This window comes from Hyperoodon ampullatus, assembly GCF_949752795.1.
Source record: "Hyperoodon ampullatus genome assembly, chromosome: 14".
Taxonomy (NCBI): domain Eukaryota; kingdom Metazoa; phylum Chordata; class Mammalia; order Artiodactyla; family Ziphiidae; genus Hyperoodon; species Hyperoodon ampullatus.
In genome coordinates this window covers 5,906,179-5,924,899 of record NC_136927.1, presented here as the reverse complement: position 1 = coordinate 5,924,899, position 18,721 = coordinate 5,906,179, and the positions used below count along the sequence as shown (strand labels likewise).

General features: G+C 55.4%; 1 protein-coding gene across 1 annotated transcript in view; it reads left to right on the top strand.

Moving 5' to 3' along the window:
• Positions 1-18,721, top strand: part of NINL (ninein like) — a 60,547-nt gene that overhangs the window by 5,412 nt on the left and 36,414 nt on the right. The window contains exons 2-8 of the mRNA XM_079718958.1: positions 2,179-2,275; positions 7,136-7,308; positions 8,694-8,760; positions 11,374-11,564; positions 12,252-12,404; positions 14,246-14,413; positions 17,986-18,122. Of these exons, the coding sequence (XP_079575084.1) occupies positions 2,179-2,275; positions 7,136-7,308; positions 8,694-8,760; positions 11,374-11,564; positions 12,252-12,404; positions 14,246-14,413; positions 17,986-18,122 (986 nt within the window). The remainder of the gene's footprint in view (positions 1-2,178; positions 2,276-7,135; positions 7,309-8,693; positions 8,761-11,373; positions 11,565-12,251; positions 12,405-14,245; positions 14,414-17,985; positions 18,123-18,721) is intronic.

Here is an 18,721-nt window from a genome sequence, read left to right as displayed (position 1 = left end):
GTGCAGCTCAGTAAACATCTGCCCTGAACACACCTGGGCCGCCAGCATCCTGCATCCCTCCTCAGGTGCCCTTGCGGTCCCTCTGCCTCCGACAGTTACCACTGTCCTGATGCCAACAGCATAGACTTGTTTGCCTATTTCTGAACTTTATACAAGCGAAAATACACAGCATATGCTCAGTGTATACTCTCTGGTTCTTTTACTCTGTATTATGTCTGTGAGCTACATTCACACAATGTAGATACATTGTCTCTGTCAGTGATTTGGGTTTTTTTTCCCCTATTGTCATCTTTCATTGTCTGACTGAATCACAGTTTATTTACCCATTCTCTTTTTGGACATCTGGATCATTTCCACTAGTCTTTTAATAAATTATGTTTTTGCTGAAACAAAAAGCATTGATTGATAGTAAACTTTCAAGCTAAGGATGTGTACTGTCATTTTTAGGATAAACAATAAGAGAATGGAAATAGACTGTATAACTTCTCAATTAATAAGGGGAAGAATGAAGTCCTAAAAGAAAATCAGTAAATCCGAAGAGAGGAAAGAAAGGAGAAAAAGCAGGCAGGTCAAACTGAAAGCACAAATAAAATAGTAGATTTAAATCTAAATATTATGGAAAAACCCAAGCGAACTTTTTGGCCAACCCAATATATCAGTAACGACATTAAATGTAAAATGTTTCAGTTAAAAGATAAAGATTTTCAGATTTGGGAAAAAAATCCAACTATATACCGTTCATAAGAGACATGTCTAAAACATAAGGATATAAAAAATTGACATTATTAAAAGTTTGGTTAAAAAAACAAAATTTGGTAAAAAGATATAACAGGTAAATACTCCATAAGAAAGCTAGTCTTTGTGGTAAAATCATTACTGAACTAAAGAGGGTCAGCATTTTACAGTAATACAAGATTCAATTCACCAAGAGGATTTAAATGTATATTCTATGACCCAGCAATCCCATTGTTAGGCGTATACTCCAAAGAAACGCCTAAGGACACATGTGTAACTGTTCAAAGCTGGGTTTTTTTGTTGGTTTTTAAAAAATAACTAAACTCTGGAAACAATGGGAATATCCACCAGCAGGAGGGTAGATTTTTTTTTTTTTTTGTCAGTACGCGGGCCTCTCTCTGCTGTGGCCTCTCCCGTTGCGGAGCACAGGCTCCAGACGCGCAGGCTCAGCGGCCATGGCTCACGGGCCCAGCCGCTCCACGGCATGTGGGATCTTCCCGGACCGGGGCACGAACCCATGTCCCCTGCATCGGCAGGTGGACTCTCAACCACTGCGCCACCAGGGAAGCCCAGGAGGGTAGATTAATAAATTATTGCTCAGTTACACCACAGAGCAGAGAAAATGGGTGGATCATGCACAGCAAGTTACATGAATATTACAGAGGTAATATTGAGTCTAAGACACAAAATAGTGTATACACATGATTCCATTTAGATCAAATTTTTTTTTTTTTTTTTTTTTTTTTTTTGTGGTACGCGGGCCTCTCACTGCTGTGGCCTCTTCCGTTGTGGAGCACAGGCTCCAGACGCACAGGCTCAGCGACCATGGCTCACGGGCCCAGCCGCTCCACGGCATGTGGGATCTTCCCGGCCCGGGGCACGAACCCGTGTCCCCTGCATCGGCAGGCGGACTCTCAACCACTGCGCCACCAGGGAAGCCCTTAGATCAAATTTTAAAAGAGGCAGAAGTAAACTGTATTGTTTAGGGGTGCATGTAAATGAGGTATAAAAGCAACGATGTTATTAGAGTCAGAGTAGGGGCCGGGGGACTTAATCAGGAAAGGAACCGTGGTGGAGGGCTCGCCCAGGTGCTGCTGTTTTCTCTTTCTTGGTGGGTGGTGAGAACGTGGATTTTTCTTTTTCTTTATGTGTTAATGTTTGTGGTCATCAGACACCTCTTTTCTACACTGCTTTCTAATTATGTGGTCTGATTTACTTTTATGGAGTTGTTAATAGTGTTTTTTGGTGATGGGGTTATGGTTCACTTTTACTTGCCTTATTACATCTTCAATTCTTTTAAATCTTAAGTCAATATTTGAAAAAATGAATGTCCTCAGTGCTGAAGGCAACATAAGATCTTCCATCTGAGAAAAACCAAAAGGCCAGGGTGTTACGTATGTGACCTGTAAAAAGTAGCGTTGACCTCTCTTCTCAAATCCACAGGTTAACTTTGAGGAATTTAAGGACGGTTTCGTGGCCGTCTTGTCATCACAGGCTGGTGTCGGCTCCTCAGATGAAGACAGTAGTTCTTTGGAGCCAGGTAAGAGGCCTTCCCGGTCTCTGTTACGTCTCTTCCCGTGATTCCGTGACTTCTGGGGTATGATGTTCTCACCGAACGACGCAGCAGATCTGTCTCTGCCAAGCTGCGTAGACTGGAACTGACGTTCGGGTTTTTTCTTCTTTTGCTTCCTTATTTGTAAAATGGTGTTGTAAGGGGAAGACTCTTTTGTTTTCCTCTACAATACACACAATCCTCTGAATATACTGGCACTTCTGGTCACTAGATATATGTGGTTTTTCCCACACCAGGCCGTTTTGCAACACCAGCTGGGTGTCCTACAAGTCAACTCTGTTCTGACACCGTCTACCTGGACACGGCGTCAGACGCCACAGGGCAAGGGCTCAGTCCCCCAAAACTGCACCCTCTTCAGACAGCCATCTCAAATCCAGGTTGTCACCTGTGCTTCTGACCCACCTGTTATAGATCAGAGGCTCCCACGACCTCCTCGGGTTCAATGAATTTGCTAGAGCAGAACCCAGGGAAACCCATTTACTTACTGGATCACCGGTTTATTACAAATGATGTGACTCAGGATAAGAGGCTTGTGGGGAGGGCTTGTGGGAAGGGGCTTGGAGCGCCCACGCCCCCTTCAGGCCGCACTCTTCCCCAGTCTCCACATGTTCACCAACTCGGAAGCTCTCAGAACCCCGTCCTTTTGGGTTTTATGGAGGCTTCATTACAGACATGACTGATCAAATGATTGGGCATCGGGGATTGAACTCAACATCCCTGGAGGTCAGGGGGTGGGGCTGAAAGTTGGTTTCCCTGGCAACCAGCCCATCCTGAGGTGTGGTTCCAAAAGTCACCGCATCAACATAAACTCAGGTGTGGTTGCTCTCATCACTTAGGAAATTCCAAGGGTTTTAGGAGCTGTGCCAGGGATGGAAGACCAAATACATATTTATTATAAATCTCAGTATCACAGATGTCAAGTTAATACCACGTGCTGTCCTTACAGCATAGGGTGTTGACAAGATAAAGTGGGTGTCGTGGGTGGAAGCACTGGAGAATCAAAAGCGCAAGGCAGGTGTGAGGTGTTAGCCAGGGCTTCGAGGCTGGCGGAGCAGGCAGGATGCCACCAGCCGAGGCAGCCCTCAGCCTGTCTTCTGTCTCAGACAGTAGTGCTCTGTGCTTCTAGGATTTGTGAGAATCCTGGTTTTGAGCAGGGCCAGTGGGACAAAGGTGATATTTCAGAACAAACGGAAGTAGTGGCTTTGGTCAGGAGGTGGAGGGAGGGTTTTGGAGGGAGGCCCGCTTGATGTGTGGACCGCGGGCTCCAGTCGGAAGGTGATGGCGGACATGCTCATTCGAAGCCGTGCTGGACCCTCGGGCTCGGCTGCTGTGCCCCGGCTGGTCAAGGCTGCATTTGCCGAGTGCTGGGAAGGAGAGTGAAGTGGCAGCGGGTCCCTCCCTCCCACGTGGGGCAGGCGTTTGAGGAGTCTGCCCCGCAGCAGCCCCCTGGTCTGCTCCTGGAGCCCGGGCAGGTCCTCAGTTGGGAGCAGGTGCACGATGATCTGGGCACCAGGGGTACCGTGAGGGAGGCTTTGTGTGCCAGGCTTGGAGCTGATGGACGTTTTACGTAGATTCCAGTGAACCATCCTAGAAGTCCTGTGGCTGCTCCTGCCTGTTATTCAGGTGGGGTTTTGCAGCCTGGAGCCAGGCCCCGCCCCCGCCCCTGGGGCTGAAGTCAGCTGCCCCACCTCCTCCTGCTGGAGCCACGCCAGAGCCCTGATGCAGGGGAGGAGTCAGCCGGCCAGCAGCCCCATCGCCCTGCAGCTCAGGTCATTGGCTGCTTTGTCTCACACTTGTCTCCTCTTAGATGGGAAGAAGCCCACTTGCCTTTCTCAACTCAGGGTTTTGGAGTGTGATCGTGTGACCGTGGACGTGGATGTGCCCAAGAAAGGCCATGTCACTGCCCCCCCCTCCATGCTGGAGCACGTGTGCGTCTGTGGGGGTGTCCTCACTTCCTCCAAAGACGGAAGAAGCTGTTTCAGGACTGGTGCTTTTCCACACCAGTTCCGTTTTGGGTTTTTTTTTTTTTTTTTTTTTGCGATAGGCGGGCCTCTCACTGCTGTGGCCTCTCCCCTTGCGGAGCACAGGCTCCGGAGCACAGGCTCAGCAGCCATGGCTCACGGGCCCAGCCGCTCTGCGGCATGTGGGATCTTCCCAGACCGGGGCACGAACCCGTGTCCCCTGCATCGGCAGGCGGACTCTCAACCACTGCGCCACCAGGGAAGCCCCCCCGTTTTGGGTTTTTTTTTAGTTTTTTTATTTATTTAATTTTTGGCTGCATTGGGTCTTTGTTACTGCTCGTGGGCTTTCTGTAGTTGTGGCAAGCAGGGGCTAACTCTTCGTTGTGGTGCGCAGGCTTCTCATTGCCGTGGCTTCTCATGTTGCAGAGCACGGGCTCTAGGCACATGGGCTTCAGTACTTGTGGCATGTGGGCTCAGTAGTTGCGGCTCGCAAGCTCAGTAGTTGTGGCGCATGGGCTTAGTTGCTCCACAGCATGTGGGATCTTCCTGGACCGGGGATCGAACCCGTGACCCCTGCATTGGCAGGCGGATTCTTAACCACTGAGCCGCCAGGGAAGCCCCCCGGTTTTGTTTTGTGTTGTTTTTCTCTTCTTTCGATTTTCAGTGCTTTCCTCAATTACACGGTCGTAAGCCCACCTGAGGTGGCTCGGACGGGGCTTGTTCACAGAGGCAGGGCGCCGGGTGGCCCTGCAGGCGCGGGTTGTGAGAGCTGGGGCGAGCCCTGCCCTGTCCTCCAGGGCCGTGCGCGTTTCAGCTTCTCACCGCAGCCACCTTCCCAGCCTCCCCCGTCCAGGGGCTTCATCCCTCCTTCCCTGGCCCTGTCCACAGTGTCGCTCTCTCCTGCTTTCTAATCTGTCTGCCGGTCCTTCCCACCGTCTCCCACCATGACTGGAAAAATGATTGGAGCCTTGATGCTTCAGGGATGAGCATGTCATCAGGGGGCCAAACGCCCCGGGGTTTTGAAGAACATCCCGCTTCCCCGTCATTCTGCTCCTTTCAGTAAAGGCCGCTACAGAACATATAACCAATGTCTTTTCACTTGTAGACCTTGGTATTCCACTCCTATAAATAAATACGCACACACAGGAGGCACAGCCAGGTGTCCAGCACAGGGAACCATTGGCCTTGTGCTCTGCGGGCCGTCTGGGCAGCAGGTGGGGACTGGCCGGGACCCCCAGTGCTTCCCGCCAAGAGGCCACGGCTCTGTGTTCTGTGGGTGGTGGGAAGCTGCCCGCTTCCTGTTGTGATTTGCCACGTGGACACTCTTTTCTAGAGGAGCGTTTCTCTCTGTTGGAGGGAGGAGAGTGACACATTTGGGGAACATTATGAAACAGCTGTGTGTTTTCTGGGCGTCTCATTCCTCTGAGGAAAGTGCTGACCTGCTGAAATGATGAAGAAATGGGGCCACGTCCAGGGTGGGTGGGACTCCGGACATGGACGGGTTGGGGAGGGGAAGGGCAGGAGCAAGGTCAAGCCACAGGGGGCAGACGTGGTGCTGGGTCACGACCTCCAGGTGAGCCGCGAGCCCGGGGAGGGCCTACGTGCATCAGGCCCCGCCTCGTCTTCTGCAGCTGGTTTCCAGAATGAGCTGCAGCTGCCTGCTCCCACCTCCCGTGACTTTCCTCTTCCAGCACCTCCCCCCGCAGTGAAGGTGCGGAGCCTGTGTGCTGGCCCCTCCCCCTGGCGTGGGGCACTCAGAGCCTCCTGTTTCCTCCCTGCCAGGACGTCAGCTCCCTGCTCTCCAGCAGCCCCGGGAGTTCCCACACGGGAGAGATTCCAGGCCCGGGCAGGGCCCGTGATAACCTCCGAGTGTCCCAGGGACATGGTCAGCCTGCCTTACATGTCTGCTGTCAAGTGGAACTCAGCAGCTTCCTCCCCAAACTCCTCCCTTGTTCCCAGTTTCTGTTGGTCACTGGCACCACTGGCTAGGTTGGACCCAGCCTCCTCCGCTGATGGTCCCAAGGTCAGGGGCTGCAGCGTTGGTGCGGAGGAGAGAAGGGAGGTGGTACTTGGCCTTAGGAAGCGTGACGCATCTGTGTGAAACGGTCCTCAGTTTTCCTGACCTGGCCTTACTTCCTTGGATCCTCTCCCCCAACCTGCCCGTTCTGGTTGCTTCCTTCTGAACCTGTGTCCTCTCCTGGCCGTGGCCCACATCGCCCTCCCCAGTCTCTCTCCGGCTGCCCAGATTCCCTACAGAGTCAGCATCATTTCTTCTCTGCCTGCGGGGTCCCCACTGCTCTGCAGACGTGGGCAGGTAAGGAGGGAAGAAAAGTGCAAGGGGTTTATTGGGGCTTATGGGATTCTCATGAATCCCAAACTAAACTGCACTCCTGCCTCTATCCCAGACTTCAGACCCATGTGGAGTCTCAGGCTCCCCAGCTATGCTGAGGTCCTTGCCTACGGCATCCCGTCCGGGGAGCGAGGCGGGGGTCCTGTAGTGAGGGGGGTGGGTGGGACGTGACCTTCTGGTCTCTAGAGCAGTATGTTGCTGGATTATTGGAGGCTTTTCTCCTTGTGTAAAAAGCTAGATTTTTGTATTAGTCTTTTATTGCATAATAAAAGCGTATTTTGCTTGGAAACATTTAAACAGCACCTAGAGTTTAGGATGGAAAGTCCCTGCCTCCCAGCCTGGCTCTCTCAGCCCCGGCCCCACTGTCGACCATTCCCTGTGTTCTTCCAGACGTTTCCCGTGTGTGTCCCTGAGAGCCACGCTTTGCGCCCGAACCTGCACCTTCGTAAAGGGCATCTTGGCAGCACATGTGGGCCCAGAGGCTGTTTGAGAGAACACCTCCCGTTTTCATTCCAGGTGCCCCCCGGGCCGTCCCCCCAAAGTACGTGAGCGGCTCTAAGTGGTATGGCCGTCGGAGCTGCCCCGAGCCCTGCGACGCTGCGGGTGGAGCCCCGTGTTTACCGGAGCAGCCTGCCAGGCCCAGTGTGAGAAGCCAGCTCCGACGCTCCGCGTCCCTGGAAAGTGTGGAGGTGGGTCGACCCCACCTTTGCCCTCCCCCAAGTACGCACGCCCCTCCCCATAGTCACTGCTCACGTGACACGATACGGGAAGATGGGAGGGGCATCTGTCTCATCGCCAGAGCACTATGGGGAGTGACATTTAGTTTTAAGGTGTCTCTGGGTCTCGCTGTCTGCAGGGAAACTCTGGCCACAGAGCGTCCTCCTTCAGACATGGGGGCCATGGAGAATCCCCTGCTCACCACTACCCCCCCTCCCCTGGCACTGCCAGAGGAGAGGGAGGTTAATCAGCCGAGGATAGAAAAAGCAGCACCGGGCGCAACCGAGGCTCACCCTCCACAACTTGGCGGGCACGTCATGCCAGATGCCTCCGGGGACCCCGGGCTCCCTGAGCTGTCCACTGCAGGAGCCTCGAGGGCTTTGTGTCAGGAAGGACGTCCACGGGGAAGATCCACACCCCACAGGTTGATCGTGGCCCGTTGGACCTGTTTTCGGGGTTCCAGAAGGTTCCTGTCTCCTCTCCATGATGTCCACATCTGTCTGATGAGGCTCTAGGGGGGCTTCCCTGTAATAAGACAGCTCTGGGCCCCCATATTAATTTGTTTATATTTTCAACATTTGTTGAGGCCAAAAAGAAAAGCAAATAAATATATATTTAGATCCTGGAGTCGCTTCTCTGAGGGATGTGCTGCACTTGGGCGGCACCAATAAATCCTAGGCCCTTGCTGCTTTATTCTCTCTCTTAAATTTGGCCCCAGGGATGGAAGGCTTCATGTGTCCACACCATCTCTGTGGCCGTTCTGCTTCTTAAAACCATCTTTGCTCCCCAGAACTAGGACCCTAGGGTTGCTGCCTTTAGGGTTGTCAGCAGGTTGAATGCATTAGAAAAATGAGATATACCACCTGCCCCCAGAGCTCCAGCCTCAGTTCAGCACCGTTTCTAAGTGCTGAGTCCTGGTCAAGCCAGTGTTCCTTCCAAAATCAGAAGCAGACTTTGACTTTGTGGTCCGCAGACTCGGTCACAGAAGCATGAGGTTTTACTGGACTTCTTGGTGGCCCAGCCCCTTGGCCACCGAGGTCTCAGCAGATCACCTGCTGTCGCCGGAGCCCCTGGGGGTCAGAGACCTGCTCTTCCTTGATTGTTGCCAACAGACATGGGTGATGAGGGGCGGGATGCAGAGGGTGCCGAGTGCAGGCCGCAGTGGGCGGTCCGAGAGAGGAAGCTGGTGTGCACGGGGCCTCGTGGCTGACCACCAGGGCTGCCCTGTGGGCTGAGGCTCCCCTTCCTCAGGTGTCCCCCGCCCCAGCCCCACCAGACTGTTCTGCTTGTTCCCGGTGCTCCATCCACTGCCCTTTCCTTTGGGGACTCACACGTCCTTTTCTTTCTGTTTTTCCAGAGTCTCAAGTCCGATGAAGAAGCCGAAAGTGCGAAGGACCCTCAGAATGAGTTGTTTGAAGCACAAGGTAAAGCCCGGCCTTGTGGTCGGTGCCACCTTTGGCCAGTGCTAGGCTGCCAGGCAGCGGGCCACCAGCCAAGGACAATTTCCTGGGAAGTGCCCGGTGTGGGTGGTGTCCCTGGGGGGCCCTTCTCCTGGGGGCAGGGTCCCAGCTCTGGGAGACCCCTGAGGTCAGACCCTCGAGCGGGGGCCGCTGGCTAAGGGAGCAGCTTCACGGTCTGGGAGGATCAGCATGACCCCAGCCGGCAGGCGTGGGCCTGGGGACTCCTTCCTGAAGCACCCGGCCTGGGCCAGCAGCCTCCCTGCCGCCTGGGGCCCTGTCTTCCCCGAGTCAAGGGTAAGACGTGGTTCTGGTCCTGGAGAGCCTGACGGAGCACCTGGAAGGCAGCCGCAGGCGTGCTTAGCAAATCTGGGTGCATCAGCACATGGGTCTGCAGGTGCCTTAAGGACACCTCCCACTGGAGTGTGTCACAGGGCAGAACGTGCAGGAACATGGCTCGAGGGCGAGACCCGAGCTGACCTTGAGCTTCTCCTGAGTGAGAAGTCTGCACTGGCACTGAGCATTATCCAGACTGTGGTCCTCGGGGGCTGAGGCTCTTGGTGGCTCAGCATTGAGCTTGGTGACGTCAGGGGAATGACCGGAGTGCCTGTGCTACTGGACGAAGCAGATGGACGCTTTTGTGTCCAGAAGAGCAGCCAAGTCATGTCCTAAATTCCCTGGACTCTGTAAATCTAGGGGACGAGAGGAAGGGCTCCTGGGGAGGTTATTCAGCGAGTCATTTCGGACTCTGCCCAGAGACAGGTTGGAGTTCTTCTTTCCCTCCAGGTTAGAACTGACTCTGGTGTGTGAACAGTCATGTCAGACCTCAGAGGACTTATTTTCTCCTCTGCCAACCATGAGAATACACCCGGGTGTCAGAATTGCTTTTCCATTGTTACGTAGAACTTTCAGATGTTTTAAGCTGGAAGGGATCTCGGAGGTGGCCCTTTCCTTGTGTTTTCCTCAGCTCAACCCACAGCGTCATTCGTGAGCACACAGGCCCTAGCTTTCCTTGGCAAAGTGGCTTTCTGATCGTTAGTTGGGTTATCAAAGTAACGCCAAGGTGGCTCCTCTCCTGAAAACTCTAGACCACTGGCCGAGAGCCCAGGTCTGGTCAGGTGCAGGCAGCCCTCTTCCTGTGTTGGGCTGGGTGGTGTGGCCTGGGTGTGGAGGGAACTCTGCTTTGAAGCCTCGCTCATCCGAGGAGAGCTCCTCGTGGGCACCCGCAAGGTCTGTCCTCTTCCAGAGGGTGTCTCTCCGGCAAAGCTTCAGAAACCTCAGTAAGCCACCTGGCTAAAGTATAAAAGTTATGAAACCTGGCCGTCTGTCATCCAGGCTCACTGAGGTGTCTTTGCATCTCAAAGACACGTGTGCCTCCTGCGGTGGGGTGGCGTGGAGAACACAGCCCACCTTGGGTCGTTTTTGCCAGAAAGAAAAAGAGAAAAGATAAAACTGAGCCTGAATCCAAACTAGGCTTTGATGCTAACTTCTGGTTTATAGACGATGTTAGTGCTGGAGGGATGCGAGGAAGCAGAGTGGGGCAGGCAGTGAGTTGCTCGTGATCCAAGGCCTCGAGAGGAATAACCACATGCACGGGGAGGATTCTGTGTTGATACTGATTCAAAGAAATCGACTGTCGGGAGACTCTTGAGAGAGAGCTGGGTAAATCGTTGTTGGTTTGTCGGGTGATAGTGGCACTGGGATCAGCCGTACGCACGAAGCACACAGGGGTGAGAATACAGCAGCTGGCATTTGCTTTCAAAAACTTGGGCAAGAATAAACGGGGGGGGGAGCTTCCCTGGTGGCGCAGTGGTTGAGAGTCCGCCTGCCGATGCAGGGGACGTGGGTTCGTGCCCCGGTCTGGGAAGATCCCACATGCCGCGGAGCGGCTGGGCCCGTGAGCCATGGCCGCTGAGCCTGCGCGTCCGGAGCCTGTGCTCCGCAACGGGAGAGGCCACAGCAGTGAGAGGCCCGCGTACCGCAAAAAAAAAAAAAAAAAAAAGAATAAACCGGGGTAGATGAAGCCGGGGTGGCCGGCTGCCCAAGGAACAGGACCGCTGGCCTTTGCTGGACTGTGCTCTTTACTTTGGGTAGGTTTGAAGAGTTTCTAAAAATTCGTTTTTTAAACCTGGCCTTTTTGTTCTAAGTACAAACCTTGCAGCTGTGCTCTCAGTGCTGTGGCTTCGCAGGTTCCCTTCAGAAAATGCTTTCTGGGGCTTCCCTGGTGGTCCAGTGGGCAAGACTCCGTGGCCCCCATGCAGAGGGCCCGGGTTTGATCCCTGGTCAGGGAACTAGATCCTGCATGCTGCACCTAAGACCCGGAGCAACCTAAATAAATAAATATTTTTTTGAAGAAAGAAAATGCTTTCCCCACATGCAGCAGATTCCTCCATTTGATTGTGACAATGTGCATAGACTGAAAGTGGAAGGATTGTACCGCGAGCACTGTGTACCCACCACCTGGATTCCTCCTGTGAAGCTTGTGTCTCACATGTGTCCATGTGCCCGTCCCTCCGCCCAGTCATCACTCCATCCGATTTCAGAGTAAATTACAGCCTTGGTATGTGTCCCCTGCTTCAGGCCAGCTGCCAACCTGGGGTTCTGAGGTCTTCGGGAGCCTCCGGAAGCCCTGCAGCTCCTCCTTCGACACCCCCGAGAGCCGGGTCCGGGGCCTCTGGGAAGAGCTGGGTGTGGGCAGCAGCGGCCACCTCACCGAGCAGGAGCTGGCCCTGCTCTGCCAGAGCGTCGGGCTCCAGGGCCTGGAGAAGGAGGTGAGAGAGGGCGGGGTGGACCTCCCTGATGGGCTGGGTCTTTGTGGTGGTCACGGTTGGTGCTGGGCCTGGAAAACCCCTTCACCGTCAGACACTGATTCAGTTGTCACCTTCTGGTCTCACATCCTGTGCTGACTCCCAGGGCTTGTGTCGAAGGTCCGTCTCTGGCCGCCTTCACGCAGGATCCTCCTCTGCTGGGGGCACTCCTCCCCCCGCCTCCTCAGCGGCCCAGATCTGCCACCCAGCCCAAGTGTGGTGCCCGCAGCGTCTGGCTACGCTCCCAGCAGCTGTATTCACCCCTTTCCTCCTGCGGGGGCCAGGGGAAGAGGAGGGCAGTGTGATGGGACAGGCCCCTCCTTACTGAAGTGCCCTCAGCCCTGCCCTTGCTGACCCTGAACTGCTGGGCGCCCGGGCCATGTTCCATACGTACATGTCCCTCCATCCAGCAAGCTCCTGGCACGGCAGACACGGGATGGGTGTTTGTGGGTTTTGGGAAGCGCAGGTGGCCATTCACAGCAGGATGGAAACTGACCAGGTGTGTGGATTTCACAAGCCAGAGAGGGGAGACCACTGTTTGGATTGGACAGCGAGCCGCCTGCTTGGGGAGGGTGGGGGCCAGGCCTGGGTGGGGTGGGCACAACTGCGGTGGGAGAGCCTCTGAGCAGATGCCTGGGGGCTTTTATTTAGGAACTTGAAGACCTGTTCAACAAGCTGGACCAAGACGGTGACGGCAGAGTGAGTCTAGAGGAATTCCAGCTTGGCCTGTTCAGTCATGGATTCCCTCAACTTCTGGAATCTTCCACACTTGTCAAGCCGAGCGGGTCCTGGTCTCATTACCAGGTAAAATGGGACGATTAACTCTTGAACCCCAGGGCGACGGCCATCACTCTCTGGCCTTCAGCATCTTCGGCAGGCCTGACCTCTCCGCCTGGTCTCCACAGAGGGTGCCCAGGAGTTGCTCGTGGTGTGTACACACACGTGTGCTGTGGGAGGCTGTGCAACCTTGGGCTGACCTGGCATGGCTCCTGCCAAGCTGTGTGTCACTGGTGAGCTACTCGCCTTCTCTGAGCCTCAGGTTCCTTGTCTGTACAATGGACACACCTACCTCATAGGGGTCTTACGAGGATTCCCTGGCAGTTGCCTTGTTATGCCTCAATGTGGGGTACACTGTGTTCCAACAAGGGTACCCCCTTTCCCTCCTCCCCGGAGGGCAGAGTCACTGACGGGTCCGTGCCTTCCCCAGGATTAACCTTAACAAGCATTCCTGGAGCTGTGCTCTCCCCATCCTGTATTCCTGAATTTTATCCTGTACAAGGCCAGCTGGAGGAGAGCAGATTTTAGGTGGTTATTTAAATTGTGATGTTCGGTGCATTTGGTTTTGCTCAATCCCAGGACAGTCAGCCTCCGTCTCCCACCACAGGGCACGGTTGTCCTGGGGAGTCTTGCTGAGGCTTCTTTGGTGACGTGGCTGATCCCGCAGTTTGTGGGCGGCATTGCAGGAACAGTGACCTTGTTCTCTGCTAGGCCAGGCGCGTCTGAGAATCAGGTTTCTGCACCTGAAGCCACTGAGACAGGGAAGGAACCAGGAGAGATGAGGAATGGTGCCAGGCCACCTGAGGGCAGAGACCACAGTGCAGTCGTGCCCAGAGCCTGTGGGAGGGAGGGCCTCCTCTGAGGTACAGCGGCCCCCGTTCCTGCCCGGGAAGTGCTGACGTGGCCATGGGGTTGCGTCCTGTGCATGTGGATGCCAGCGTGGCTGGAGTGGTGACGTGGGGCCTCGCACCTGGGCCCAGACGGAGATTCTCCTGCTCCATCGGGGAGCAGGTGGGCCTGGTGGTCTGGGGGCCCCCAGCTGCTGCTCCTTGTTCTGGCCCCGACTGCAGACGCGTGTGTGAAGGGCCCTGCCCTCCAAGGGGCAGGAAGCACAGCTGGATTCTTTGTTTTTTAGATGTTGGGGGGGGTAGGAGTTTATTAATTAATTAATTTATTTTTGCTGTGTTGGGTCTTCATTTCTGTGCAAAGGCTTTCTCTAGTTGTGGCAAGAGGGGACCACTCTTCATCGCGGTGCGCGGGCCTCTCACTATCGCGGCCTCCCTTGTTGCGAAGCACAGGCTCCAGACGCTCAGGCTCAGTAGTTGTGGCTCACAGGCCTAGTTGCTCCGTGGCATGTGGGATCCTCCCAGACCAGGGCTCGAACCCGTGTCCCCTGCATTAGCAGGCAGATTCTCAACCACTGTGCCACCAGGGAAGCCCCACAGCTGGATTCTTGCAGCACCTCGGCCTCACAGGTCAGCTTTCTGGCTGAGGGATTCTTTTGTCCTTGTCTTAAAACTCCCTGACCCTGAATCCTGAGGACACGCGTCCTCTGCTTGGGCCACCCCCGCCCTCCTTCTGAAGCCCGTCTTGGGTTTCTCTGCACAGACCAGGTTTCCCTCAGCAGGAAGCCATTAGTGGTTTGGGGAGAAATTACCTCGGGGCCTGGCAGGCGCTGGGCGTCCCCTGCATGGCCTGGCGTGGACAGCGCTGAGCCCTGGGCTTCGAGTCAGATCCTGCGGGCGCCCCCTTCCCTGGAGCAGGAATCAGCGCTGTTCTCAGGCCTCGGGGAGGCCACACAGGCGGGGAGGTCGGGGAGGGTGCATGAGGAGGCCACGGGGGCTCACAGAACTTGTCCCCACGTGCAGGTCCCAGAGGAGGGTGGTGGCCAGACCACCACGTCATCCCTTGTGTCCGTGAGCTCGGGCCCGCGCCTCCTGTGCAGCGTGGACGACGGTACCGGCTTTGCGTTCCCGGAGCAGATCGTCACCCTATGGGCCCAGGAGGGGCTGCGCAACGGCAGGGAGGTCTTGCAGGTTTGGACCGGTCGTGCACGGCTGCTCCAGCAGAGGCGTCTAGGCGGTCGGGGCCGCTGCCCACAGGGCAGGCTGGACGGAGCTCCCCGTCCCCCCCGCCGCAGACACAGGCCCTGTGTAGGGAAGGCCCATCGTAATACTTTTTTCTTTATTTTTTGATATTGAGATATAGGAAGTCTTAAAAACATAATAAGTAAAAAACAGAGAAAACCACAGCCTGAAACAAATCTGTTTGAAGGTAGGTTTCAGCATCTTAGACTCTCCTCCCCGGTGCGTGTCAGCCCTGGAGCTGATCTGCTGACCTGGAGGAGGGACGTCTTAGTGGACACCACTGTCACAGACGTCCGAGTGTTTCTACTCGCCCCGGACGAGCTCTGTGGGGAGTTCTTCTCCCCGTACCCACCCTCCGACCTCCCTCCAGTGGTCGCACACGAGGAGGCCTGTGCTCTCCCTGGTCAGTCAGGTCCCCTCTGTGGGGGCGCAGGGCAGCCCTGGGGCTTTGGAGGGAGTTCTGCCCTGGGTGGCAAGTCAGGTGCACACAGGGAGGGCACAGCAAGGGAAGGGTGCTGGGGCAGGTGTCGCGAACTAGATGAGTTAGTTTCATTTCCAAATTTCACTTTCCATTGGAAAAAAAGCTTCAGCTCTACAGAAATCTATAGAATAATAAAGCCTGCCCCCCTCTGCTCCTGGTCTCCAGGGATGGCGACAGGTAAAGGTCTGGTGGGCATTCTGCGAGCTCTTCCCTGGCACAGGAAAGAAATGCATATTTAGACATTCCCATTTAAAAATTTTCTTTTGCAAAATTGGTGTCACACCGTATACCTTGCTAATTTACATTACCCTTTCCCTGTCGTGGGACACATACGTTTTTTTCCTGTTATGAATCTCGTCATCTGTAATGCACGTATAGCCTGCTGCCTCTATGCTGGTATTTCTCGGTAGGGCGGATTCCTGAAGGTACGCATTTTACCTCTTAATAGCTTCTATTGTATTGCCTCCAAAAATGTCCATATTGGCACAAAACAATAGAACAGGAAGGAGCAAAAATCCAGCCTTGAAGACGATCTGCCCAACTCCTCAGGCCAGACTCTCCTGGACCTAAGCTTAGCCGTTGCTGGGTTCCGCTGCCCAGCAGCCCGGGCGGAGCCCGACACAAGGCCATCCGTGGACAGCTGGCCCACAGGACTATTCTGAGAACCAGAGGCTGAGGCCGGACCACTGAAATTGGCCCCCGGGGAGGGCCAAGAGCAGAGGGGCTCATGGTTTTTTGTTTTTTTGTTTTTGGCTGTGCCACACAGCACGTAGGATCTTAGTTCCCCAACCAGAGATTGAACCTGTGCCCCCTGCAGTGGAAGCATAGAGCCCTTAACCACTGGACCACCAGGAAAGTCCCAGAGGCTCATGGTTTTGAGATTCTCCCTAAGACGCTGCTCCTGATTCCCTGCACGTGGAGGTGGGCTGGCTGCCGTCAGGATCTGGCCAGTGACGAGTCTCACGCTTGCCCCCGACACTTCAGGACTTATTCTTTTTACTAATCTCTTGCTGTCGCAGCATGTTTCCATTCCTTTAGCAACTGATGATTTTCCAGTTGCTCAGGGTTTGATTCCATTGAATTGAGAGGCAGCGATGTTACTGAACTCCCCTCAGCAGGACCCTCCACGTGGCCCCCCAGGCGTATCTGTCCCCCTGACACGGGGTGGCTCTCGGGCGAGCTGGCAGGCAGTCGGGGTGTCCTGGCTCAGCAGGTCCATAACTGGTCACCTGTGACACTGGGCGGGACCGCCAGCTGCCCTGAGCACACCTGCCTGAGAGAGGTGTGTTCCCTGGGGGAGGAAGCCCGCTAGGCGAGCCCTGGCCTGGACGTGCTGGCCTCCCACACCCAGCTTCTCAGGACCTCACGCGAGTGTCTGTGGGACCACCGCCAGGGCTGCTCTGTGCGGATCCCTGACCTCCTCAGGAATCGGGAGCCGCGCAGCCGGGTGTTCCTAGCCTGGGGTCTCCAGGAGCCTGCCCTGCGGTCTTCCCGAGGCCCAGCAGGATGGGGAGTGGACCTCGTTGGAGGCTGGAGGCCACCCCTCCCTGCCACGTGGGCTCCTCTCCAGGGCAGCCTGAGCCTCCTCCCAGCATGGCGCTGGCTTCCCCAGAGCCCCGTCCAGGAGAGCGGAGAGGGGCCTCAGCCTCCCATGCCCTGGCCTGGGAAGCCACACACTGCTACCCAGGCACCATCCTGGGGGTTACGTAGGTCCGTCCCGGTCAGCACAGCAGGAGTACACGGGCATGAACACCAGGAGGCAGGCGCCCACGTTGTGCCACGTGGTTTTTCTAATTGGGAAGCTGCTGCTGGGACCACTTTCTGTCCTCTGCCCCCACCCGTGATTTCGTTGCTGGGAAGTGTGCGCTTGTGTCAGGACTTCAGCTTCCCAGTTGCTGCACACGCTTCAGCTGAGTGTCATTTCTCTCCAGAAGCACTCGCGGCCGTAGGGAAGGACGGAGATTCAAGTCTCCACCTCATAAGTTAAAGGAAGGGCCTCCCCGTGGGCCCTGCCACGTGCCTGCCCTGCCCGTGTGTCTGGGCCTTGTAGCCAAGCGCACCTATCGCTGAAAGAGCAGACGTGGCAAAAGTGTTCTTACTGGGCAGCCAGCAGGATGGACGGGCGTTCCTGTCCTACTTTCTCTCTTATTATGGTAAAATACATAAAACAAAATTTTTCCATTCTTTTAACTGTACTTTTCCGAATCCCGAGGGCGAATGAGTGTGACTCTCTGGAATGCTGGGCTGTGGCTCATCTCTCTCTGATAGGTCCTGTGTCCACCAATAGAACCCCCATCTGTTCCTGTATCTGTTTGTATAGTTCAGAGACATTTAAGTCAGGATTCTTTGAGTCTGAAATGGCAAAAACCCAAGTCAAACTAGCTTGGGCAGGAGGAGGATGTTAGGGACCTTCGTGGTCAGTCGGGGAAGGACCTTAGGCTCGGGGGTCCCAGCCCCGGGTGTTGTCTGGACTCTGCTGGCCTCTTGGGGGCCTTGGCCTCAGGTTCAGTCCCCTTGTGCAGCTCCCCAGGGCCCACGTGGTTTATACAACACTTGATTTCACAGGGAAAAAGCCCTTCTCTGGCCTCCCTATCAATCCCCAAAGTCCTCTGCTTGGGACATGCCCCCTTCTGTGTCTGTCACTTTGTCCAGGGAGGGGGACTCTGTCCAGCCTGGGTCATGCCCACCCTCGAGGCATGGGGGGACACTGGGGTTGACAGGGTTGGGGGGACCGTAGTGGGGATGGGGGGACACTGGGGTTGACAGGGATGGGGGGACCGTAGTGGGGATGGGGGGACACTGGGGTTGACAGGGTTGGGGGGACCGTAGTGGGGATGGGGGGACACTGGGGTTGACAGGGATGGGGGGACCGTCAGCGGGGATGGGGCAGGGGAAGGGCTCCACCCAAGAGGCAGAGACTTTGCAGAGAGAAAAGGAAGGTGCAGGGACGACGTGGTCTGGGCCTGACTGTCCTGAGGGAGCCAGGAAGTGTCTGGAGACCCACTCATCCTGCCTGGCTGATGGGCCTTGCTATTTTCAGAGCCTCGACTTCAGTGTGGACGAGAAGGTGAACCTTTTGGAGCTGGCCTGGGCCCTTGAGAACGAGCTCATGATGGTGGGCGGTGCCACTCAGCAGGCAGCCTTGGCCTGCTACCGCCAGGAGCTGAGCTTCCGCCAGTAAGAGCCCCGATGGGGAGGGTGTGTGGGTGCCCCTGGCTAGACCGGCCTCCTTGCCCCCGGGTTCGGGCACCCGGCAGGAGGAGAAAGAAGGATGCTTCGAACACAGTCACAAAGCACAGCACGGCAGTTGGGCCAAGAACACAAACCATTTTAATTGGGTTTGGCTCTGGGTTTGGCTGGCTTTTCAGGCCGTCTGTCTGCTTAGCAGGTCGGCACAAACATTGGTTTTCGTGTGTTTATTGATTTTCTGAAGCTACAGAAAAGGCTGGCAGAAATCCCAATCTCGATCCTCAAGACTTTGCATCTCATTAGGTACCAACAGATGAGCCTTCTGTCAGGCAGTTCGGCAAAGGGGACCAGAGAAAGACTGTGCTTTGGGACAGGGATGCCTCTTCAGTGGGAGAAACGGGCACCAGAATAGCTGGTGCCAGAGATGGTTTGTACAGAGCCTTGGGCGGGACCCAGGGTGACCAGACAGGGACAGGGCCACATACAGGAATCTCCTCTGTTCTGGGCAACTCCCTGCACAGTCACTCTGATGCCAGGCTGCAGGTGGCAGGGCTGTGGCCAGGCAGGATAATGGGTGGCCAGCCTTC